The following is a 26853-nucleotide window of genomic DNA, read 5'->3' on the forward strand; positions in this document are numbered from 1 at the left end:
AATAATGATAATAAAAGATCAAGTATAGTTCAGAGCTGTTAATAACGCACCCTTAATTAAAACAAAACACAAATAAATTATTACCACCACAATAATAAACAATTATAATTAATAATAATTATAATAATAATAATAAGACATAAGCCAGCCAACAACACAGGATCCATCACACCAGAGAAACGTTTGTTTCTGAATTCAGCCGATAAATAAGAATAAAAATAAAGTGCAGCTTCAACAGCAGCAGAACGCAGTTTAACAAACTCCTCGACGTCTAAAGTCGTCATAAACAAAGGTCCAGAAAGGTGAATCGTCACATTAAAGTAGAGGACACTAACAAGCCCACAAAAGTCACAGGAACCACATCCTAAATTATTACAACCAACTGAAGCCGTTTAACGTCTGTTAAAGTCTTCCAATTATTTACTAGTAAGGAATTAACCGATTAATCACGTGGACAGATAATTAACACGTATCTGTAGTGATACCGTTAACACTGGAAAACTGGAGCGCTTTATAAAGTTAAAATTAAACATTTGATTAAAATGGCTACAGACTTCTACTTTTAATATAATTGATTCTCTTTAATGTTAATATTAGTAACGTTTATAAAACTTGTTAGCAACCTGAGGAGCAGCAGAAACCCGACTAAAGTTGATTTACCGAAAAAAAACTACAATAACAACAACACAGAAATAAGGAAGCAGACAGGAAATCAGCCAGGAGATGTTCCGACAGCAGAACCGGCAGAACCAGAGAAGAGCTGGACCCGGGTCTCAGCACCGAACCCGAGAGAAGAACCGGCCAGCAGGCACGGACACACTCAGAGATCTGCCCCGGCAGGGAGAGGGCCTGCCCGGGCAGGGCCGGAGGAAGAGAGGGGGGTGGGGGTGGAGGTTCGGAAGATTCGGAAGGGTCGGTACCTCTGCTTCTTTGGGACGGAGTGTTCCACCTCGATCCGCTTCCCGTGGAGCTCCACTTTACCTGGAACACAAACACAACGAGCTTCAGGGGGGGGCATGTGTCAGGACTATTTTATTTCCCACCATAATAATAATAATAATAATAATAATAATAATAATAATCGGGGGTCCAGTGACGCAACAGACGCCCCCCAATCTGGGGAGCAGTGACACATGGATTGTTCTGAAACTTTCAGGGGCCCCGCACCCCCCAAGGACCAGGGGGGGTCATGGTGGTGGTGCTGCAGAAACACTGGCATGGCGGCCTCCTCAGTCTGCACATGCACCGACCAGGACCAGGACCAGGATCAGGACCAGGGACCAGGAGCAGCCGAACCTGACCCGTGCATGCTCGTGCATGCATGCTGGTGCTCGTACAGGTGTGTTTCTGGGGGGTGGGGGGGCTACAGGGGGGTGTGGGCGCAGATCTTTATTCCAGTTTACGAGTGTATAGTGCCGGCGAAAAGGGGGAGGGGAGGCTACGAGCTGCTGCTGCAGCCTATCAGAGCAGAGGAGCCTCCAGCCGACCTGGGGGGGGTGGGGGGGTGAGGAGGGTGTGGGGGGGTGGGGACCCCCAAACACAACTCACATGCACGGCTCCATCCAGATGCACCATGCACGGAACCGGCGGTTCCGCCCCGGGGACGCGCTCCCACGGCTGCAGCCGACGCTCCCTCTCCGTTATCCCCCCCCCCCCCCCCCCCCCCCCCCCCCTCCCTAGATCCCCCCGATCCATGCAAAAGTTGAATGATTCTGCTGGGCGTGAGGCCCCTCCACCCCCCCACCCCCACCCTGAAAGCCGCAGCTCATGCAGCTCCACCGGGGAATGAAAGAGCCGTGAAAGAGCCGTGCATGCGCCGGCTCTCTGCAGGTCAGCGCGTCTCAACTCACCGGAAAACGTCTCGATGGCTTTCATGGCCCAGCTGTCGTCGGGACAGTCCACGAACGCGTAGCCGTTCTTGACCAGGAACTGGCCCGCGTACGGGATCTTGTGCTCGTCAAAGGTCTTGCCCAGGTCCTCGGCGGTCACCGTGTCGCCTAGATTCCCAATGTACAGCTTGTGCATGGTTGCAAAAATATATATCTCCTCGGGGGAAGGGATCCAGAGAAAAAGAAAAAATCCAGTAAAAGAGAAGGAAAAAAAAAAAAGCCCAATTTTGAACCCGAAAAAAAAGCGAAGTTTCTCTCTCTCTTTCTCTCTCCTGAAATCGATGGAGGTTCTTTTGCCACAGATGCAACTAAAAGTAAAAATCACTCCCCCTAAAAAAAATCCGAAATTAATAACGAAAAAAAAAACCTAATTAATGGCAGCGGATTAAAATAAAATAAAAGTAAAAAGTTGCAGCAAGCCGATGGGGAGACAGATGAGTGCGTAAATCCGGGCTGGAGCCGCAGGAGAGTCGGTGACGCGCAGCCGCCTGGAGCCCCGTGTGTGTCGCACTGGGGAGGAGGAGGAGAGGAGGAGGAGGAGGTGAAGCGGACTGGTGGGACTGGTGATGGCTCTTCGCTGGAGGACTGGGAGAGTATGGCGGGAGCAGACCGGGAGAAGTGTTTTCCTCTCCGTCCCTCCGCCCTGCGCTCCGCCCACCCCCGCTCCCACTCACGCCTCCTCCTTCTCTTTTTTCTGCTACGAGGAAACCACGTGGTCTGGATGGAGTAGAGGTGGGGGGGGGGGGACCCCCGTACTACACACCGGCGTTTCCTCCGGGTTCGGGTGGTTGTTCCGTTATTACCGCGTTTATGCAACAGATGCACGGGCAGCGTGGGCTCGACCGAAGCGGCGCACTGGCTGGAGTTTAATGGAAAATGGAAACGGCGTTTGGGCGTCCAGCACCGCGGAGCCAGGCCTGGTGTTGGGGAGGGATCCGCAGCCCAGGGGCCCCCGAGGTTCCGATCGGACCCCCCCGGTCCTCCCGGGGCCCCTCCACCCCCCCAGCCTGCACCTGAGCCCTACTGCCCACCGTAACGACCAAGGTGAGCTCCATCCAACCTGGTTTAGCTCACCGTTTACCGGGGAACCCCTCCTTTACCTCACCAGCTGTGTTTCCACTTACACACCCCCCCCCCTGAAGTTGCACCAGTTAGAATTGTGACTAGAAAACACAGCTGATGGAGAAGCACCACAACCCCTCCCCCCCCCCCCCCCCCCCATGTAAAGCCTGGGATATACTTGCTGTTCAGAACGCGTACGCATCATGGCCGCCACGCGTATCCTGCATTCATTTGACGTGTTGACGTGCACGTTCTCAAAAAAGCCTGAATTATGATTCTGCGTCAAATCGACGCCGTGCCTACGCCGTCGTGACCCCTTCGGACTTCTCCGTCACTCCATTTCTCCGGGGTGCAGTTCCCCCTGCAACCGCTAGTTCGCGATCTTTTCCTGAATGGTTTATCCGACTTTTCCGGTCACAGTGAATCAAAGAGATAAGGACAACTATTGTGCAAAAAAACAAAACAAAACAAAAATCACACATACACGAAGAAAAGAGCGCTGAAAGTTCACGACTGCTTCAAACCGGAAATTCGTTGCTTCCAAGTGAACCAATCACAGCCCTCTCGGTCTGCGTTTGGTCTGCGTCGCCTCGACTTGTAGTTACAATTTTTGGGAGGTGCACGTCAGTGACGGCGTGGGCTACGCCGTAGGGTACGCGTCGACGCGTACCCGTCGACGCGTACCCTACGGCGTAGTTTTGACGCTGAGCGCGTACGCGACCTGCAGTTCTCGCTGTGGCCGCGAGTGGCACTGGTCTGATACCAGCTGGCCACAAGTGATGATGCGGAGGTCGCTGGCGCCGTTTCCTTTGCCGAGATCGCAACCAAAGCAATGTTATAATCTCCTACATCATCCAATGGTGCCAAAGCAATGTTATAATCTCCTACATCATCCGATGGTGTCATGTAAACTTGTTTGTTGTTCTAATCTGCTACTGCTACTACCGCTGCTACTACCGCTACTACTAAATATTGAATCACTTTTCCAACTGTTGCTCTGCTTACTGCCCCCTATCGGTCACCGCTGGTACTACGTGCTCTCCTCGCATACTACGCGAGCGACATTGCGGTTGGTGGTGCATGTGAACGGACGCGAAAGCAAGCACCAACAGCAACTATATCCCAGGCTTAAGTCGTACAAACGTTTGTGCTAATCACGTGACGATCACAGAGATGTGAGGAGGACTGGTGGGCGGGGTCCTCTGCTGTGACGTGGGGTGAGGGGCAGAACCCGGGAGGCTGGCTACGTACTAGGTACTGTACATGACGGTATCACAGCACCGGCCCGGCTATTTGGGGGGCCACGCCCAAGAACCGGACCCGTCGGCATGACCACACGTCAGCCCTGTGGAGCAGTTCCTGGTAGTAGAGAACCGACGCCTGGCCCCCGCTGATGGAAGCCCCCCTTCTGGTTTCCTGAAGGACCCGGTCCCCCGGTCCCGGTGTTAGAGAGCAAACACCAGGATACGCTGGTCCTTGGTAGGATGGTGGTCCAGGACCTTCCTGAGGTCCCTCCGCTGTCGCTCCACGGCGGCTAGCTCAAAGCTATCACACCTCTTCTGGGAGTGGCCACAAAAGCAGAGGGGCGGGGTTAAGTTTCAAGCCCCTCCTCTTCCACCAGCCGCTGCAGACGGAGGTGTAGACACACGGCTGAAAAGGGCGCTGTGCTGTTGTATCGCTGAGGGATCCGGATCACATGAAGACTCCTGGACCCGTTCACGTCTGAGCAGAGCTGGCGGAGAAGAACCTACGCCAGAAAGGAAAAGTTCCTGGTGTGGGAGGGGGGTGGCGGTTCTGACCTCAGTCAACTGCAGTTGTTCCAGCGTAAATTAAAGTTATCTGAAGTCCCGCCGGGTTCTGGAACCTGTACAGGACAGACAGAACCCGGTCAGTGGATCATCCAGTCACTTGGATCCCCAAACCTGTTTTGGACCGGTGTTCTGCCAATCATTTCTACCTGCTGAGAAATGCTACTTTGTGGTTCTGCGCATGCGCACAGTGGATTTTCAAAGTTTGATTGCCACGCCCATCATTTCTTGCATGATGTAAAATGGATAATATGGGATGTTGAGTATTTGATCCTTCAAAATACACTACCCATGACATGAATTGCATTACACTTTGTGAACATTATACAATAAAGAGGGAAAAAAACAAAAATTCTATGGCTTTATTTGACATTCATTCACCTTTTATTTAACCAGGCAGGTCATTAAGAACATTCTTATTTACAATAACGGCCTGGCAAGAGACAAGGAAGTGGTTTAGGGAGTAAAACACAGTAAAATTGTAGCTCTGCAAAGGTAGAAAACCATTAGGGAGCATTTTTTGGCAAAGAAAAAAAAAAAATAAAAAATGGCAGAACACCGTGTCACGGTCCATTAAAATTCACAAACAACCCAACTGTTGATTATATCAATGGAGGAGGGGGGGGTCGAGGATAGAACCGGGTCAACAGTGTGTGTGTGTGCTCGTTGGTCACGTGGTCCTATCATAGACCAAAAGCTCGCTTTTTTTAATTTTATTTTATTTAACATTTGCAAAAATTACAATGATTACAAATCTTTACATTATGCAATTTCAAGTTGAATTATAACACATAAAGAGTATAAAACAAAACAAAAAGCAGACCAAAAGGCCGCTCAGCCACGCTGGACGGTGAGGTGACGTCACGAGGGAGTGTGCTGGGTCTCCCACCGGGCCGGGACGAGAACCAGAACCAGAACCCGGTTCCGTGGGAGCCGTTTCACGCACGAGCCCTGACGTTCGTGCACATTAGTTTAACCAGGAATAACCCTCGCCCACGCACGCTCACGGGCTTCTCAAAATGGCAGCGTGTCGGACCGGTGTTCTGCCAATTTCTGCTCCCTGCCGAGAAATGCTACCTTGTGGTTCTGCGCATGCGCAGTCGATTTTCAAAGTTTGCATCATTTCTTGCACGATGTAAAATTGATAATATGGGCTGTTGAGTATTTGATCCTTCAAAATACACTACCCATGACATGAATTGCATTACACTTTGTGAACATTATACGATAAAGAGAAAGAAAAACAATTCTATGGCTTTATTTGATATTCATTCAGTCATTCGCCTTTATTTAACCAGGCAGGTCATTAAGAACATTCTTATTTACAGTGACGACCTGGCAAGAGACAAGGACGTGGTCTAGGGAGTAAAACACAGTAAAATTGTAGCTCTGCAAAGGTAGAAAACCAATAGGGAGCATTTTTTGGCAAAGCAGCAGAAATTGGCAGAACCCCGGAGGCCCCGCCGTGTGCACGCGCGGGGGTTCCCCGGTTCCGTGGCGTGGGTTCGGCTGGTCGTGGACCCGTCCTCCCGTCCTCGGCCTCCACGCGCCCTGCGCGAGCGTGGGCTCACGCGCGCCCCGCGCCCACGTGGCGGAGTCTCTGCTCCCGCGTGGCGAGAAAATGGCTCCTGCAACAAAATGGATCCGAACCTGCGCGCCCACGCCGCGGCCGGGCGGGCTCGGCCCGATAAGCGTCCGTGCGCGCTGGGCCTCGCTGGTCCCAGAAACACCCGGACCCGCGGCTGCTGACGTCCCCAATTAATGTTTCTCTAATTATCTGATCAAAGTCTCGTTACACGTCCTCCCTGTCGGGTGAAACGTTGTTACAGAGTTGAAGGTTCGGCCAGACCGGTCCAGCTACTGGTCCAGTCTTCCACCCACCTGAACCTGATCCATGATGTCCTGCTCCCTGGACTGGTTTCATTCAGGTCACCTCAGGTCTCAGAACCAGAACCAGCTGCACCATATATTACATGTGACCTTTACAGATGATGTGGGTCCACACACACATGAAAACACACACACATGGGCTTGCAGGACTTTATTTCTCACACAATCGTCTCGTCTCCCAGACCGGTCTGGCAGAACCAGGACCAGCGTTAACATGTACTATCTCACCAGAACTAGTGGGAGGCCCGTTAACCACCACAAGAGGCTCCTTCGGGTTAAACCAGAACCTGACCCCCCTCCTCCCCCGGCATGTTTTGGCTGATTTTAATTAATAACCCATCAAAACCCAATGAAGGCGAGAAACAACCCATTTCTTCTCCGTCTCCAGTTCACGTCCTGTAAAAGTCTGAGGTCACGCGGCATCCAGATGATCCCCACCGCAGGGATCCCCCTGGAGCCGCCCGGACCGGGTCGTCCCGCCCGCCCGGCGGCGGCGCGATCAGAGAAAACACTGAAAGTTCAGAGGCTTTAGTTTGAATGCACTTGTTTTTCAGGAGAAACACGTGTTCACGTATTTTAAAGGGGACCTATTATGGCATCTAATCCCTATTTTAAACAGGCCTTGAATGTCTTAAAAACAAGCTTTTGCTTGTTTTTGCTAAATAAATTAGAAATTCAGCCTCTGAACCATGTCTTTATCTTCCCATTCTCTAACCTCATTATCTATGCAGGATTCTGAGTGGGCGGGGCTATGATAATGAGGCTCTGTGCTGATTGGCTGCCTGAATGACGTGATACACCGCTACAAAAAAATGGTGGAAGCTTCGGCCGGCGGAGTTATTTACACCGTGTCCTAACTGCATGCGATGCGAGCAAGCGTCAGCAACAAAATCAATTCCATTGCTTTATTTTCTATTGGACTGTCCTAACTGGCCGCAGCGGCGCAGCGCCGTTTTGAGCTGAACATTTGTCGGACACCCTGCTTCTATTTTCTTCCTGTCGCTCGTGTTGAAAGCCGGTTGAAAGCGCTGTAGGAAACAGTCACGGATGAGGAACGGCTGATCCAGTTAGTTGAAATGAGAAGTTATCTCTATGATTCCTCTTCATTTCACTACAAAAACCTCAATAAAGTGGCAGCTGCTGGAGGGAGATGGACAGAGAGCGTCTGATGTCACGCAGTGCTACGATAGTCGGACGCTCACATGCAGTTACACGGTTTTATAGTTGTGGTTTGCATTTTGGTTACGTAACGAAAATGCGCAGAATCTTATTGGCTCGTAGATCCACATCACACTGGACGATCATCCGGGCGGCTGTACAGACACTGCAGAATTTGGTTTCTTTCCTCCTTCTCTGAGTTGGCAGGCTGAGGGGAGACCACTTTATATATGTTAAAGCAAGAAAAAATCTGTTTTTCATAATAGGTCCCCTTTAAAGGTTTACGAGTAAAGAACTGGCAGCCCAGTTCTGCAGAGGGACGAGCGGGCCGACCCGGGTCATGCAGTCACTCGGTCTCCTTCATCTGGAGCTCCTGACTGAAACATCCCAGCTGCTTTTGGAAAAGACAGTTTTTGGTGTTTGTCGTGCCGCGGGTCCAGAGGGCGAAGTCCTGTAGGAAAGAGGAGGAATACGTGAGGAGATCCACAAAGGCAGGACATGAAACAACGTTTCCTCCCCCTACCCAGCGCTGCGGCGTAGCAGCCTTCAGTCCTCACGGTTCTTTTGCGTACTTGCAGGTTTTATCCAGGACTGTCCGTTCTGCTCGGTGGAGAAAAGATCGGCTCCGCCGGCGGATGAACCGGATCTCCTGCGTTCAGAAACAAGCGTGACCTGGAGAAACGAAGGAAACACTGATTCAGAAACGTGCACACTTCTCTGAAATCCCCACAATTACTTACTTCATGGAGAACATTTGGGAATAAACTCAACGATTAGCAAAAACCCTGTTTCAGACCATCTGTTCCAGGATCTCCAACTTCAGAAAACAAGAAATACTTTCTGCCAGTGGATTCAAATCAAATAAATATGAACTTCTAGGAAAATTAAGATATTTAGTGAACTGGTAAGAAAACTCCAACACATGACACACCACCGGGCCGGAAGGTCCAGTTATTGGTTTTTGACAAGAGGAGCTGAAGAAAACTGTTGTTTACTTCATCACCTCTCATAACTGCAAATTGAAACAGATTCTGACTTTATAGACTTAAACGTTTGTAAGAAAACTCCTCAAAGTTCTGGCTTTTAAAGACTCATATTTTGCTAATTTTGGGGGTAAACTTGATGGTTTTATAAATATGAAGAAAAAAAAAAACCATCAGTGAAAGCTGTGGAAACACGTTAATCCGTCATAATGCATTTTTGACTTTATTAAAGTGCAAATTTATGAGGAAAAAAAGACAACACATTTTTAAACACCAGGAACCGGATTTTAAAAAGTGGGAACAGAACCAAAGAACAGTCGACATTCTGCCTTCATACATTTTCTTTATGTACACAAATGTGAGAACAAATCTGAATTTCTGGCTTCATAAACTTTCCCTGTGGTCTCGAATATTTGCAGGAAATAAAAACACTAAAGTTCTGGCTGCATGAACTTTCCATTGTTTTTAAGTGTGTGTAGACCAAGTATTTTGTTATTGTACTTTAATTTCTAGACGTATTCCTTCAGAGTAGAGCTTTGATCACCACCCTCGATTAACTTATTAACTTGTTCTGATAAATTATTCAATGAGACGGGTGATACTGGGACATGACGGACTGAGTTCCTCCTGAACCTCGGATTCCTGCCAACAGACCAACCTGCTTCCAGGCTGCACTTCCACTTTGAGACGCTCCAGACACCCGGAGGACTCGGTCAGCGTCCTCCAGACTCACGGAGGACAGACCCTAAAAAATACATTTTGCAGCAAAAAAACGGTTCTGTAAAGGTGTTTTAAAATAAAACTAAGATGTCACGGAAAGGTTGGTTTGTACGAACTAATGTGACTCAGAAATGAATGAATAAAGTTGTTATTGAATGTTTAGGCGACTTTCAGAGTCTGATATGGAGTCGGCTGCAGCTGCTGCAGGTCCAGAAAGAGTTTCTCCGGAGATGGACCGGGACCGAGACCGATTTCTCCTCCTGCGGATGCAACACTCCGAGTTACAGCAACTTTGTTCTTTATTTCTCCTGTTTGCACCTCGATAATCCCGTCGGCACAAGTTGCCTTTCTGCAGCAGAGGAATCAGATCGTGATGCTTCATGTTTTAAATATAAGTTCATGTTGTTCACATTGTAGAGGTGATCGTGGACATCCACAATGTGTAAAACTCAATAAACGTGTACATTGGTCTTAATCCGTCAGTATATAATACACGTGACAGTAAAGTTGAACGAGGAGCCGTTTTTCATCCACCAATTTAAGTTCTGGTGTCGGTTCTTAAAATATAAACCAGAAAAGCAGAGTGTAATGATGCACTAACGCTGCCCATAGACATTCACAAACCCGTACGATCATAATAAAACCACAACTCTTCATGGAACGCAAAGCAAAGAACAACAATACCCATAATGCAATGCAGCTTAAATCGGAAGAAATGCCCCCAAATAAATTCTTTTTCCCAGGCCTCAACTTCTGACAGGACTGTCTCCAGCTCACATCCGATCTTTTTTTAATTTGTTTTACCTGTTTTTGCAAGTTCCTTGTTAAGATGAGCGTTTGTTTGAGGGAGGAGACAGGGCGGAGTGTTGTGCTTCCGCATGTGCGCTCAAATCCACGCTGATTGTGATGTTCAAAGGAACCTGCGTGGATTTGGGCGTACCCACAGTTTTGAACATCTGAATTTTTTTTTGCTTATGAAAAAATTCCATGCACGGACTTACATTGAAATCCACACATGTTCGAAAAATGAGGCCCCTGGACATTTGCTTCAACTGTTTTTAGTGACTGATGTGGAGAGAAACCTGCTCCACGTCTGGGTTGGTTTGTTTTGTTAATCAGCTAAAAGCTGACCCTGAATAAATGAATGAATCCTGTTTAGATCGGTGCGTGATTGTTCCGTTTATTAGCTTGTAAATGCAGATTCTTCCCCGTGGTGTGGGATGTTAAGACAACACCACACGCTGCTGCTGCCACATGTTCTGGTGGTTTCCACCGCCGCAGCAGCAGCAGCTGGACTACTGACGGGAGGACCGTCCCCCCCGCCTCCGCAGCGCTACCATGTCACCTCCGTTCACATGCAGCTGTCTTCACCTTCACCGCCGTCGGCTGCTCGTCTACAGTGGTGTGACCTGTTGGGCGAATCTCCGACGGCGTGATGACAGGAGCGCGTCTGCACCTGCGGTTACTCCCTTAACCATCTCCGTGTTTGAGAGTGGAACCCGGGTGCACCACGGCCACATTCATCAGGACTCAACACTGAGTTCATTAAATTAAAACACGTCTTCTTACAAGTCCTGAGAGCCAAATGCAGTAGAAGGTTATTGTTAAACTTTTAGAAGTGGACTTCTTCGTACGTGGGAGGAGCCACGTTGCTCCTGAAGCCAATGGAAACACGCCCTCCGTGTGTCAGTCAAATGGTACTTTTCCACTAGCATCTACTCGGCGTAGGAGGAGGTTGGAGAGAAGCTGCTGTGACGTATTTGATTGTGTGATCTAAACGAAGAAGACAACAACACTAAAGATGTAGAACCTGGAGGAGATGATAGATGTGCTGCTGGATCTGGGGGCTTGTGTTTGATACCAAGTTAAAAATGAGAGAGAGAGAATTTTCAAGCAGCTACGCTTTTTATTTTTAAGTTTGTCTCGGCGCTGCTGCAAAGTCAGCTGGAGCCGTGAGCAGCTATGAAGAGACAGAGCTCCTGGTAGATCTGGTCGTTCCTTATCGCCTCTAGATCCTTTTTAATTCTCTCCTCAGCCCCCGGCTCCACTGACCTCCAAGGGAAATGTCCAACTTGACAGCAGAAATAAACACATTTACAGCCTGGTTCAAAACACTGTTTTGGTCTTCATAGTTTACATCCATAACAACGGTACGGGGGTGGATGTTTGTCCAACTTATCAGGTAAAAATCATATAAAACCACCAATTTATTGATTGACAGCACCTAGGGTTGCCACCTTTCAGAAATAGAAATAAGGGACGCCCTGATTTCAGCAGCGCAGGAGCCAAAAAAAAAAAGCCCCAAAACTTCTAAACTGCATAAAAATGTGTTTATTTTATATGAAAAAACAAAATGCTTTGATTTAAAGTTTAAAATGCTTTAATAGCATTGAACTTGCATGACTGTACAGACAGCCAACCATATACTAGCAACTGAAATATCCTCCTATGCTATGTATGTCCACATCAGCCCAGATGTAGAATATAGCTACAGGTGAAGAATATGGTGTAAAAGTTAATTTCAACAATTCAACTAGAATATGGTGTAAAGTTAACTTATTTCAATAATTCAACTAGAATATGGTGTAAAGTTAACTTATTTCAATAATTCAACTAGAATATGGTGTAAAAGTTAATGAAAATACGGTACAAATCGTGTCCCGTATTAGTTCAATACGGGACGCAACATTTTTTTCTCAAATAAAAGGACAATTCCGTATTTTACGGGACGGGTGGCAACCCTAACAGCAGCACATTCGATGCTTGCTGCCATCATTGTTGCTACGTAGCATTTAGCATCGTCCTGACTTGACTTCAGGCTGGTGAATAAAGATTTAACGGAGCACAATCCTTCGCATTTTGAAGCAGATATGTTTAGTTGCGTGTGTTTAGTTTTACAAACAGACCACGGTTGGTCCGGAAGGATCTGAGGACGAAGCTCAGCCAAGAACAGGGAGTTTTTGTTTAGCGGGAGTCGGCTAACCGCAGCCGTTTTGCCTCCAGACTGGTTTGTTCTGCTGATCTACAACGTCACACACATTCCGAAAGAATGATCTTCTGCTTCAGTCTGATGCTAACTGATATCTTAAATTAATTCTGCTCAAATCTTTCTAAACATCTTCATTTCAGACGTTTCTACCAGATCTGGGTCTGAAGCGAGACTAGCTAAAGTGAGTAAGACATGCTAGCACTCATCTCTTTAATATAAACTTTAATATGCATGCCAGGCAAATAAAAAGAAAAAAATTAATTAAATTAATTAAAAAGAATGAGCAGGAAGCAACGAGGAAGTTTCCCATCGGACTGAACGGACTATTTAAGGTCTTTAAAGTTTACACGAGAAAATGAGGCGTCAGATGTTTGAAACATCCGCTGCAATTTTAATTATTTTCTATATGTATCAAATGGTTTATGTTTGTGTTAGTTTTAAGAGATTTTGACCACATTCAACACCAGTTAACAGAAACTTGAGACTGGTTCAAACTGATCAAACGTGTAATCAATAACTCACCTGCCTGATCTTTGACGAAGTCCTCAGACTAAACACTATTCTAAAAACTGTCCTCCACAAGCATCGTCTGATTTCCTTGATTACATATTATATATATCCTCCGTCTTAAGTCTCACATTTACATTTTAAATTAAAATCTTGAAATCCTGAGTCATGTGCATTGTCCCTTTTAAATTCTACAAGTTATTTACGACAATAAATGACCATAAAGACAAAAAAACTAAGTATGTTCTTGATTTAAAACAAAAGAAAAAAATGTTTTGTCATGTTTCCATAGATGAAATATTTCTGATCGAACTGAAGATGTAATCTTCACAAATGTTTTGTTAAATATGAGATTAGTTTTGAAGTGAAGCATAAAAAGGGTTTTCTTAGAGAAATAATTCACATATAACTAAACTGGTTATTTAAACGCAGGAAAATATCATAAAAAGTATTTGTCCAATATCTGTGTCTCGTCCTCCACTCAGATTTGACAGAGAATTATGTTTTTACCAAACTGCAGTCTGAGCAGAGCCAACATGAACAGGTACGGTATCTTCAGGGCTGCCGAACAGAAGCTCCATCTCCTCCACACCAGAGTTATTATCGTTCACGAAAACTAACGAAATAACGAAAACTAAAATTGAAAAAACAATTCCGTTAACTGAACTAAATAAAAACGAAAATTAAAAGACAAAAACGATAACTAACTGAAACTATATTGCGTGTTTAGAAAACTAACTAAAACTAACTTAAATTATAGATATAACTTCCTCCGTTCTCGTCCCTGTCAATACAAGCCTCTTGGTTTGATCAATATATTCCGCTCTGGCTGTTTATCTCCAACTGGCAGCTACGGCACCTGAACGCCTCACGGTCCATGACGTCAAAACTAAAACTAATAAAAACTAAACTAAAACTAAGTATTTTTGAAAATATAAAGACTAATAAAAACTAGCAAACCCACACTAAAAACGAATTAAAACTAACTGAATTGAAGGAGAAAAAGTCAAAACGAAATAAAACTAAACTAAAAAGGAAAAATTCAAAACTATTATAACCCTGTTCCACACACCTCCCAATGCAGTAGAAGGTTATTGTTAAACTTTTAGAAGTGGACTTCTTTGTACGGGGAGGAGCCACGTTGCTCCTGAAGCCAATGGAAACACGCCCTCCGTGTGTCAATCAAATGGCACTTTTCCACTAGTAACTACTAGTACCTACTAGTACCTACTAGTACCTACTAGTACCTACTAGTACCTACTAGTACCTACTAGTACCTACTGGGCTCTACTCATCTCAGTTCCACTCAACTCGGCCTGGTTTCTTTTCCACTACAATTCAGCAGTAGGAGGTTGGAGAAGCTGCTGTGACGTATTTGATTGTGTGATCTAAATGAAGAAGACAACAACACTAAAGATGTAGAACCTGGAGGAGATGATAGATGTGCTGCTGGGTCTGTGGCTTGTGTTCCATATCAAGTTAAAAAATGAGAGAGAGAGAAGCTTCAAGCTGCGACGCTTTTAATTTTTTTTAATTTGTCTTGGCGCTGCTGAAAAGTCAGCTGGAGCCGTGAGCAGCTATGAAGAGACAGAGCTCCTGGTAGATCTGGTCGTTCCTTATCTCCGTCTAGATCTTTTTAATTCTCTCCTCAGCCCCAGGTTTATGAACATCTGCACCTCAGAGTTGGATCACCAAACAGACTTGTACTGGTCGAATAAAATGAACAAGAATCCGTCAGAGTCTCTTTCTCTGATGTCACATCCTGACTCAGACGTCTGACTCCAACCCCCCGACCAATCGGTGGTCTGTAGTGTGATGATGTCAGATACAGCCGACTCAGCTGTTAGAACCTCAGCAGAATAGATACAGAAAAGTATCTACTCTGCACGTTAGACCCCTGGTGGAAAAGAACCAAACCGAGCCGAGTCGGGCTGAGTAGGTACTAGTGGAAAAGTGCCATTACTGGTGTGTGGATGTGCAGGACTTCTGACAGATAAGACCGCAACATTCCATTTAAAACTTTAAAAGTCAACAATAAAATGTAAAAATGGATTCAGAGTGGGATGGGGAGCCGGGGCAGGGATGCCAGACCCGGCGCTGCTCCATCTGGTACCCGTTAAAGGAAACCTGCGGTCTGAACCCATTACTATTGAGTTTCTGCAGCGTACAGACGTCACCTCACAGAGAAGACGGGTCCAAACCAGCCAACCGTTGGCCGTCTACACGTGAGGGGAAAACGGCCCACATCACTTTTCTACGTGTTCTGGAGGGAGATGGAACAGCTTGAATTCACCTCTGGATTATTCTGTTGTCCAACTTCAGAGAGCTCTCACTAAGAAACCCACATGCACGACAGCTTTCTGCTCATCTTTGGTTTAAAGGATTCAGATTCATCTCTGCAGCCGTACTTTAACTGGTTGTCCTGGAGAATCCTGGAAAACACTTCTGCCGTTTTATTATTTTCCATCACAGGTCAGATTTATTATCATGGATCATCAAAGAAGTGACTGGGAAAATACATTTCTGAGTTTAGGATATTGTAGGCGGCTAGTTTAATTATGCCTTGATCTTTGTTTATTAATTGTTTGTGTTGTATTTATTTATTTTTTGTTATTATTTTGTCTTTTCTTTCTTTTCTTATTTTAATTTTTATATTTTCTATGGCATATATGATGTTGTGAGGAAGGGACAGGACTAAATAAGCGTTCTGCTTCCTCCTGTTCCCTCTCAAACACATTATTTTGCTGTTGTTCTTTATTTCTATATGAGATTGTTAAATTGTTTTGCTTTTTTTGATATTTTGACGCTTTTAATTTGATGGTGATTTGTTGTTGTTTGAGACAAAGTGTGCAGTATTTCCTGCCGACGGGCTCTTTAACACCTTTACGTTGTAGGCGTGTCAAACTGTCAAACATCCGTCGTCGTCTGTACACAGAAACAAGATGGGTTTGCTGCGGCTCCACGTCAGTCACATTCCATTTCACAGATTAATAAACTCATTCAAAGTTTACTTTTACGCTCCAAAATACAAAATAAGTAACTGAAAACGAGAATCTGATAAAAGCTTTTACTCCGTAAAGACTTTGACTTCTTTAAACTAATATTTAGGCTTTAATTTAATTGTTTTCACACTATAAAGGTTAAAGAAAATACTTTTCCAGACTGCTTTAAATTCAAGGATGAAAAGAAGCTGAAAATACTAAAATCTTTTCATGAGATTCATTCTGGACTTTCAGTCCTCGTTGGGAAAGGTGAGCATGAAGATGAATAAAAGAACAAAAGTTGGAGGTGAAACACGTGTCTGATCTTAAATCCTCTCATGACGTAACGAACGAAAAGGAAAGAACAAGATTGTGGTTTCATGTGTGAAGTCAAACGCCTCCAGAAACCAGACTAGTTCTCTCTCCAGAAAGCTCAGACTCATTCCCAACAGAGAAAAACATCACAGGTGTTTTCCAGGATTCTCCAAGGAAAAAAATCAAAAACAACGAAAAACTAAAAACTCAATCGTTTCAACTAAAAACAGACAGAACTTTAACTTTAACTGAAACGAACGCTGGACGGAACGGACCGACGGCTGCGCTGGATCTCTGTCAAATAAACTCTTTCAGACAAATACATGTGTACAGGTGTGTGTACGTGTGTGTGTGTACGTGTGTGTGTGTGTGTGTGTGTGTGTACGATAACTTACAGATCACAGATGTCGTTTCATCTCCAGATGCAGACGTCTTCCTTGTTCTGGGAAAACTGGAAACCAGCCTGGAGACGAGCCCGCAAGCAGCTTCATAAGACTGAAATGATAACCAAATAAATTAATTGTTTTTTTTAAAAATCCCAGCAAACTTCATCACAACAAAATCGTCACATTATATTTTCATCTGGTACAAAAGATGCAAACAAATGACTCCAAACCTTCAGACTTTTCCTGGTTTGACACTAAAGATCTAGACGGGAACGTCCCTGGACTTTCATCCGAACGCTGACATTCAAAGTTCATTTGTGGTGCATTTGAAGTGAGCCGGGTGGTATTTTTGCTGTGGTTTGTGGTTTTGTGAACAGAAATCAGACCTGACGGGACGTCTGAGGACCAGAGTGGTAGCTGACGTGTCAGAAAGACTGCAGAGAAACCTTTTTAACCCGTCTGAAAAGAGACTTTAACAAGAAAAACGACCGCACGGAAAATGGGACTTTTAACCTCCGTATGTGATGTAAAAGGCGCTGTTGTTCAAGACTTCCAGGTACAGATAAACGTCAAGTAAGAAGATCATTCAGCTTGATTACAAGCACACGCATCTCTGCTCCAGCAAACTTCACCTCCTATATAATTCTGAATCATAAAGTCACATTTTCAGGCTGCAGAACCTGAAAGATGGACCTGTGATTGACGGGACTCAGACCAGACTCAGACCTTCCACTTGGATTCAGAAACAGCCATCAAAGTCCCGCCCGGGTCCTGGTCCGGGCCTGGGGGTCCGGGTCCGGGGCCGGAGGAGGCGCTGCTGCAGGTCCACGCAGCAGGAAGTGATGCCATGAACATCCTTCACCTCCAACATCAAAGACCAGTTCTTTTTTTAAAAGGGACCTATTATGAAAAACAGGTTTTTTCTTGCTTTAACATATATAAAGTGTTTTTTTCTTGCTTTAACATATATAAAGTGGTCTCCCCTCAGCCTGCCAACTCAGAGAAGGAGGAAAGCAACCAGATTCTGCAGTGTCTGTACAGCCGCCCGGATGAGCCGTCCAGTGTCATGTGGATCTACGAGCCAATAAGATTCTGCTCCCGTCGTTACGTAAAGACAGGAGCGATGCCTGAAACCACGCCCACAACTAACTCCGCCGGCCGGAGCTTCTGCCATTTTTCCGTAGCGATGTATCGCGTCATAATCCCACATAGAGAAGGAGGTTAGAAATGGGGATGATAAAGACATGGCTCAGAGGCTGAATTTCTAATTTATTTAGCAAAAACAATCAAAAGCTTGTTTTTTAGACATTCAAGGCCTGTTTAAAATAGGTGTTAGATGCCATAATAGGTCCCCTTTAAATAATCCTGGTATTCTGGTTCAAACAAACAGTTAAACAATTCAAACTAAATAAAACTGAGTCCAGTTTCAGGCCCTGGATATCCTACCTGGATGAGCTGGGGCCCCGTGGAACCGTCTTCATGCAGCGGCCCAGGGTTCCAGGCCCAGGGTTCCAGGATCAGGATCAGGGCCCAGGATCATCCGGGCCCAGGTTCCAGGATCAGGTCCCAGGATCAGGATCAGGGCCCAGGATCAGGGCCCAGGATCAGGGCCCAGGATCAGGGCCCAGGATCAGGGCCCAGGATCAGGATCAGGGCCCAGGATCAGGATCAGGGCCCAGGATCAGGGCCCAGGATCAGGATCAGGGCCCAGGATCAGGGCCCGGGCCCAGGATCGGGGCCCAGGATCGGGGCCCAGGATCAGGGCCCAGGATCAGGATCAGGGCCCAGGATCAGGGCCCAGGATCAGGATCAGGGCCCAGGATCAGGGCCCGGGCCCAGGATCGGGGCCCAGGATCGGGGCCCAGGATCAGGATCAGGGCCCAGGATCATCCGGGCCCAGGTTCCAGGATCAAGGCCCAGGATCAGGGCCCAGGATCGGGGCCCAGGATCGGGGCCCAGGATGGAGCTTCAGCGGCCCTCCCGTCCACGTCTTCATCCTTTCCCTGATTCCTGTCTTTTAAAACAAAAACAACAAAAATCTCACATTTTCAGCACAAATGTGTTTTATTTAATTTAAATTCCAAAGGCTTTAATAATCTCAAAGGGGGGGTTAATTGTTGCAGAGGTTTTCATGGTCTGTGTCTTCAGAGGCCTGTGCTGCGGCGGTTCTGGAGAAAACCCTCTTCAGGTTTTAATTAAGAGCAAAACTGGAGTCCAAACAAAAACATCAGTTTACACAAAACTGCTGTCAAGATCCGTTTGGAGAAGTTTGGAAACAGAAAGATTCAACATAAAACTACAAGCAGAATGTTTATTCTCCAAATATCCAACACCTGAATCTTATTATTATTATTATTATTATTATTATTATTATTATTATTATTATTATCATCATCATTTCTTTGTCGCTGAACATTCAGAGGAAAAACCCAACTTCCCAACTGAAACCTGATTGTCTTTAGAAAACACAGCTCATGTTATTTTTCAGAACACTTCAAATCATTTCAGCCCAAACCAGACCTGGGATTATTCTAACCAGGTTAAAGTTCTGTTCATGTTCTGGGTATGGGTCTCTGTAAAGCGTCTAGAGACAACTCTGTTGTATTAGACGCTATATAAATAAAATTGAATTGAAAATTGAATTAAAGTTAGAGGTAAAGGCTTCTTACCTCGGCCTTAATTCTCTAATTACTCAAATTAAATGTCTCAAATAAAATCTTTATTTTCATTTACATTCACACCATCAGTGCAACTTTGCTCCCTGTGTTAAAAAGAGTAAATAAATAAAAACAAACTTTGTAGCTGCAAAAAGATTATTATTGATGAATATCTGTAAAAAAAATAAGTAAAGAAATACACATTTTGTGGTATTAAAGTACCAAAAATACCACAGCTGTTGTCTGAATTACAAACATAAATATATCAAATATAAATATAGTTAGTGCGTTTTTTGTTTTATGCTGTTCGAATTCAGACCAATTAAAGTGATATATTACAGAAAAACACGTTCAATTAGGTTTTTTTTTAATGTTGACGTTTCCATGAGATCTGAACCACATCTGCTTTGTTTTCAACAATTTATCCCGTGTTTGTTTAGTTTTTTATTTCACTTTAAACCTCCCTATCTATTCTTATTATTATTCCCTGTCCGATAGGACTTAATTATGCATTATAAACGGCTGTAATTGTGAAAATCAGCGCGTAAAGCTCGGGTTTTTCTCTCTGGTTTAAAGTCATTGTCCTCGTGCTGCAGGATCTGCAGGTTTCATCAGGCCGCGGGGGCAGGAGCACACACATTACACTCTTTACTTTATTCTAGAGAAAGAGGGACTTTAAACGTCCGGGAACTCACCCACACCGACCCGTCCGGAACCAGAACGTCCATTCATTCCCTCCTCACGCTCGGCCGGTGCAGATTCTGCTGCTGCTACAAAATGGAGAAGGGGGCGGGCGGGGGAATCAAACCCTCCAGCCTGTTTAAATAACGCACTTTTCCAACCATAAGAAGTCGGATAAAAGAAGAAAAGTGGAGATCATTTAACATCTTAAATGATGTGAAGTTGCTCCTTATTTTTTTCTAGAGAGAAATGTATCTCATTGCTCATTTCCATCTATGTTTGAAGGTGTTTTTCTTGCAGATGATCGATTCCCGAGCAGAGTCGGGGGGATTTAAGCAGCTCGGTGGAGGAAAGAAAAGAAAAGCTGCAGAGGAAAGTCAAAGCCTCCACAACTGAGTGCGCTCCCTTCTTTTCCTTCTTTTTCCCTGCAGCAAAAACACTTTCCACGAACAGAAACAGCATATTTCGGTAAAGTTCTGTCCACTTGAGCTGTTTTGGTTCGGCTCCCGGAGCCGGAGCCGCTCAGCCGACACCAGGCGCGCAGGGGCCGCCGGCAGCGGCCCCTGGCGGCCGCGGCGCGCGCTGCCGCGGCGGGGCCCGCGAGGGCCGCGAGGCCTCGGAGCCCGGGACGAAAAACGCAGTCAAATCAATCAATCAATTACTTTATTTGTCCCCAAGGGGGCGATTAGTTTCGCGACAGGAGAAGCACACAATGGTAAATATACATAAAATATACATAATAAATTACAATAAGTTACACATCATAGTACAGAGTCAGACCTAAGCTATAGTTAAGAGGGAAGGCTTTTTCACCCACTACCCTTTCCTTCCGGCATTTAAAACAACAATAAGGGAGGAACAAAGGAGTGTTTGTATCTGTTTGTGTTTGCAAAAGGGAGTATAAGCAGTAACTGATGGTAGAAACTGAAACTGTTTGTTAAGGGATGTGAGAACATGGAGTTTCTTGATCAGCTGTTTGTTATAAAGTTCTTGTAAAGTTTGTTGAGCCGACCCAATGATTTTACTGCTTAGACTGAGAACCTTTTAAGCAAGTTTCTGTTTTTGACTTTCAAAGATTGAAACCAGCAAATAAAAGAAAAAGTGATGACAGATTTGACAAAAGAATGATAAAACATAGACATCAGGGAAGAATCCACCTGGAATTTAGAGTTTTCGAAGACAAAAAAGGCGCTGCTGGCTTTTCTTATATATTGAGTCTGTATTTTTTCCAAATTTGTTGTCAATAATAGTGCCTGAATGAATGAATGAATGAATGAATGAATGAATGAATGAATGAATGAATGAATGAATGAATGTAAGCTTTATTCCAAACATGAGAAAACATAAAAACAACACACAAGTCAAAATAGTCAAAACAACAAAAAGATAAAACAATGTTACCATGTCCAAAAAGGAGTATGAAGCATGTGTTTATTTAATCTTACCCCTTCTCCCTCTCAGTCATTAACAATCCTCAGTTGATTTCAATATCCTGTCTTAACACATATTCACAAACTGCTGCATATATTGTGTACCAACACCTCATGAATATACATAGTTACATATGTACATATTTACAAACAAAGGAAATAAATAAGGTAAGTAAACAAGTGACTAAATGATCCGTGGAAACATCTGATTGTCAAAGCCCTTCATCCTCCCTAAATCCATACAAACTCGCGTGACCTGCGACGCATGCTTGGCTTCAGCTAGTGAACATGTTTTATTACAAAATAATTAATATTTTTATTTTTATTAATATTTAATAATAATGTTTTAATTTGAACTTATTAGGGCAATGTGCAATGCAACACACACTTTGTACTGTATGTCACACAACTTGGATACTCTCAGTACCATAATAATAATACCATTGCTGGTATTTCTTTATCGTAATATACATTTTTTGCTCAAGTCACTTTGGACTCAAGTCACTTTAAGATACAATTCATACTGCTTTTAAATGCTGCTAAATCTATTTTGCTTCTATGTATGTTTTATGTTTATTCCATTGTTTGACTGAATTGTTTTTATGTTTTCTGTGGAAACTAGCATTTCTGCTAAAACCTGGTGTATTTACACTGCTGAATGTAGTGTTCATTAATATGCATTGTCCCATCTAAAATAAACTAGTTTAAATTCAATAAAGTTTAAATTCAATAAATAACATTAAATAGTAAAAAATATTGTTGATTTAAGCCGCAAGTTTTAGGCACCAAAACGCATGTCGTTGTCATGGAAACGGCGTTTCCGGCCCGCGGGCCCGCGGAGGCCGGCCCGGCCCACGAGGCCCGACCGAGAGGCGGCGACGGGAACGCGCCGCATCGGAACCGGGAACGATTTCCTGAGCGAACCCGGCGGCGGCTTTGATCCCAAGCCCCGCCCACCCGCCTCGGGATTTTAATTCCCTTTGATCTGCGCCGCGGGGTCGCGCGCGGGGGCGGAATCTGCGCGGGAAGGCGCGTGCGCCGGGAACCCCTTAGGAGGCGCGTTCCCGCCGCGTGGACGCGCTTCAAATAGGTGGATTCGGAAGTAAAGAACAAATATGACATTTACAATTATAATTATTATCATTATTTTATCTTCGTGCTCCACTGCTGGTGTTTTCAGTTTGAACAAGGTGAAGATAAAAGATCAATAATCCTGAGATGTTCAAACAGCTGAAAACACGCTCTCATTTAAAAGGCAGAAACATCTTATATGGAGTAAAACCTGGACCACCGGATTAAAACTTTTTCTCTGGTAAAATTCTTCTTTTGCCATTTACACAATCAATAATATCAGTAACTTAACTAAACTTAACTAACTAAACTTAAGTAACTTAAATGATCCTGACAGCATGATCTGATCATGATTGGTTCTGCTTCTCTTTTAATTCATTTTTCTTCGATCCAACAGAAACATTCCTGCACTGCACAGCTTAGTTTTTAGAGAAGCTTCGTATGACTTTTAAGTCTTTTTCACCATAAACCTCACCCCGTTCATCCCTGAAACTCCTTGAACTTAGTTTGAACAATTACTTAATTTTGTCAAAACATTTTAAAGCCACTGTATGTAGAAACTCCACTTCCGACCACATGGGGGCAGGGCATCACAATAAGAATATATATTTTTTCTAAAGCACTTTTCATACATAAATATTTACCACAAAGTGCTTTACGTAAAAGATCATGCCCGACGAGGCGGACATTATCAGAAATATATGGACAATGCGCGGCCGTCAACAGACGGTTCAGGCCCCCGCGTCGTCCATATATTTATGTTAATGGACACATCGTCGGGCATTATCCCACTTATACCACGGTCACTTACCAAAAAACATAAATATTAGAACAGTTTTCATGCTTTAATGTGTTTTCAGTTGAAATCATTCGTTTTCTAACAAGCCACAGCTGAGATTTAATCTCTCGTCTGCAGCCGTTGGAACCTGGTAAATTACAAAGTTTTTTAACAAGCCATAACTCCGTTTCCTTGGTAACGGGAGATATTCTAGTCCGCTCAGCTCCGCTCGGCTATTTTCTTTTCTCTCTTCTTCTGCATCCCAGTCTTCAAAATAGCTAAATTCACCAAATAAATTAAAAGAAATTACAAAATCACTCATGTCTCCGTCCTGCGGTAGCCGGTTCTTCTTCTCTGAATCTCCGTTGCCGTGGTTACCACCTGGAAGTTGATCCAGCGCAATGATATTAAAGTTATCAGGCAATTTGACCAAACTTGTTTTCTAGGTTATAAGTTATAACCTACGCCTGCTAGCCAATCAGAATCGAGTATTCACACAGATTGTGGTATAAATGTTTATAAATAATACAAGTTAAAAAACAGCCCCCTCCCACATACATGCAACATATATCTAACACCATAAATAATACCATAAACTGCCCCCTAGCACACACACAAGCCCATGTATCAGCCCCTAGTGGGAGATAATCAGCACCACTCAAAGTGACAAAACCTGCTTATGATTTTTGAAAAGATCTATGTCTATAGATTATATTTTGGTATAAAACCTTCCTGAGTGGCAGCTGGATCATCCTTTATTTGTATGATAAAGACCAGTTTGTGCCATTAACCTAGTGGCTTTTATAGGAGCCTAATGATGCTCTTCTATGGGTATATTATACATTTCCCGAATCCTTATGGTCCTGTGAGTATTCCAGTTTTTGTATTTTGTGTCTCTGTTGTTCCTAGATGACACAGGGATAAAAGATAGTATATCATTGAAGCGGAAATTGTGTAAAAATGTGTGTTGTTTATAGTTTAAAGAGCTGCAGTGACCTCTATGTTGGTCAGAAAGATTCACATCTTAGCTTGAATGAAAGCTTAAATGTCCCGTTTAAAATGATACCAAAGACAATATAGTGAAACATTGACAGAAATCCTGTACATGAGTCTAAACCAGGATATATACCAGCATCTAAAATGTAATTTTCTGAAGGGGGTGGGTAACTTCATGAGCTGATAACTATGATCCAGCTTTAAACACTTCCTGGATCTCTGCATCCCATCCTCAACACTTCCTGACCTCTGCATCTCATCCTCAACACTTCCTGATCTCTGCATCCCATCCTCAACACTTCATGACCTCTCCATCCCATCCTCATCACTTCCTGGATCTCTGCATCCCATCCTCAACACTTCCTGATCTCTGCATCCCATCCTCAACACTTCCTGGATCTCTGCATCCCATCCTCAACACTTCCTGGATCTCTGCATCCCATCCTCAACACTTCCTGGATCTCTGCATTCCATCCTCAACACTTCCTGGATCTCTGCATCCCATCCTCAACACTTCCTGGATCTCTGCATCTCATCCTCAACACTTCCTGATCTCTGCATCCCATCCTCAACACTTCCTGATCTCTGCATCTCATCCTCAACACTTCCTGACCTCTGCATCTCATCCTCAACACTTCCTGATCTCTGCATCCCATCCTCAACACTTCCTGATCTCTGCATCCCATCCTCAACACTTCCTGGATCTCTCCATCCCATCCTCAACACTTCCTGATCTCTCCATCCCATCCTAAACACTTCCTGACCTCTGCATCCCATCCTCAACACTTCCTGACCTCTGCATCCCATCCTCAACACTTCCTGATCTCTGCATCCCATCCTCAACACTTCCTGGATCTCTCCATCCCATCCTCAACACCTCCTGACCTCTGCATCCCATCCTCAACACTTCCTGGATCTCTGCATCCCATCCTCAACACTTCCTGATCTCTCCATCCCATCCTCAACACTTCCTGATCTCTGCATCCCATCCTCAACACTTCCTGGATCTCTGCATCCCATCCTCAACACTTCCTGGATCTCTGCATCCCATCCTCAACACTTCCTGGATCTCTGCATCCCATCCTCAACACTTCCTGGACCTCTGCATCCCATCCTCAACACTTCCTGATCTCTCCATCCCATCAACACTTCCTGGATCTCTGCATCTCATCCTCAACACTTCCTGATCTCTGCATCCCATCCTCAACACTTCCTGACCTCTGCATCCCATCCTCAACACTTCCTGACCTCTGCATCCCATCCTCAACACTTCCTGATCTCTCCATCTCATCCTCAACACTTCCTGATCTCTGCATCCCATCCTCAACACTTCCTGGATCTCTGCATCCCATCCTCAACACTACCTGATCTCTCCATCCCATCCTCAACACTTCCTGATCTCTCCATCTCATCCTCAACACTTCCTGATCTCTGCATCCCATCCTCAACACTTCCTGGATCTCTGCATCCCATCCTCAACACTTCCTGACCTCTGCATCCCATCCTCAACACTTCCTGATCTCTCCATCTCATCCTCAACACTTCCTGATCTCTGCATCCCATCCTCAACACTTCCTGGATCTCTGCATCCCATCCTCAACACTTCCTGATCTCTGCATCCCATCCTCAACACTTCCTGATCTCTGCATCCCATCCTCAACACTTCCTGATCTCTGCATCCCATCCTCAACACTTCCTGATCTCTGCATCCCATCCTCAACACTTCCTGATCTCTGCATCCCATCCTCAACACTTACTGGACCTCTGCATCCCATCCTCAACACTTCCTGGATCTCTGCATCCCATCCTCAACACTTCCTGGATCTCTGCATCCCATCCTCAACACTTCCTGGATCTCTCCATCCCATCCTCAACACTTCCTGATCTCATCATCAACACTTCCTGATCTCTGCATCCCATCCTCAACATTTCCTGGATCTGTCCATCCCATCCTCAACACTTCCTGATCTCTGCATCCCATCCTCAACACTTCCTGGATCTCTGCATCCCATCCTCATCACTTCCTGGATCTCTGCATCCCATCCTCAATACTTCCTGGATCTCTGCATCCCATCCTCAACACTTCCTGGACCTCTGCATCCCATCCTCAACACTTCCTGATCTCTGCATCCCATCCTTAACACTTCCTGGATCTCTGCATCCCATCCTCAACACTTCCTGGATCTCTGCATCCCATCCTCAACACTTCCTGATCTCTGCATCCCATCCTCAACACTTCCTGGATCTCTGCATCCCATCCTCAACACTTCCTGACCTCTGCATCCCATCCTCAACACTTCCTGGATCTCTGCATCCCATCCTCAACCATTCCTGACCTCTGCATCCCATCCTCAACACTTCCTGGATCTCTGCATCCCATCCTCAACACTTCCTGGATCCCTCCATCTCATCCTCAACACTTCCTGACCTCTGCATCCCATCATCAACACTTCCTGATCTCTGCATCCCATCCTCAACACTTCCTGATCTCTGCATCCCATCCTCAACACTTCCTGACCTCTGCATCCCATCCTCAACACTTCCTGGATCTC

The 26853-nt window shown here is 45.0% G+C and overlaps 1 protein-coding gene and 1 long non-coding RNA gene across 4 annotated transcripts in view; both read right to left on the bottom strand.

The window, feature by feature from the left end:
• Positions 1-2456, bottom strand: part of igf2bp1 (insulin-like growth factor 2 mRNA binding protein 1) — a 60186-nt gene extending 57730 nt beyond the window's left edge. For all 3 annotated transcript variants that reach the window (XM_061712096.1, XM_061712095.1, XM_061712094.1), the window contains exons 1-2: positions 1851-2456; positions 921-981 (exon numbers count right to left, since the gene is read on the bottom strand). In XM_061712096.1, coding sequence (XP_061568080.1) covers positions 921-981; positions 1851-2025 — 236 coding nt within the window. In that variant the 5' untranslated portion in view covers positions 2026-2456. The remainder of the gene's footprint in view (positions 1-920; positions 982-1850) is intronic.
• Positions 2457-7847: 5391 nt separating this feature from the next.
• LOC133422223 (uncharacterized) lies at positions 7848-16779 on the bottom strand. Its single transcript, XR_009770729.1, has 3 exons — positions 16698-16779; positions 8380-8479; positions 7848-8258 (listed from the first exon to the last, which is right to left on the bottom strand). It is a non-coding gene; the product is annotated as an uncharacterized LOC133422223 (long non-coding RNA).
• Positions 16780-26853: the final 10074 nt, after the last annotated feature.

This window comes from Cololabis saira, chromosome 21 (assembly GCF_033807715.1).
Source record: "Cololabis saira isolate AMF1-May2022 chromosome 21, fColSai1.1, whole genome shotgun sequence".
NCBI classification, from domain to species: Eukaryota; Metazoa; Chordata; class Actinopteri; order Beloniformes; family Belonidae; genus Cololabis; species Cololabis saira.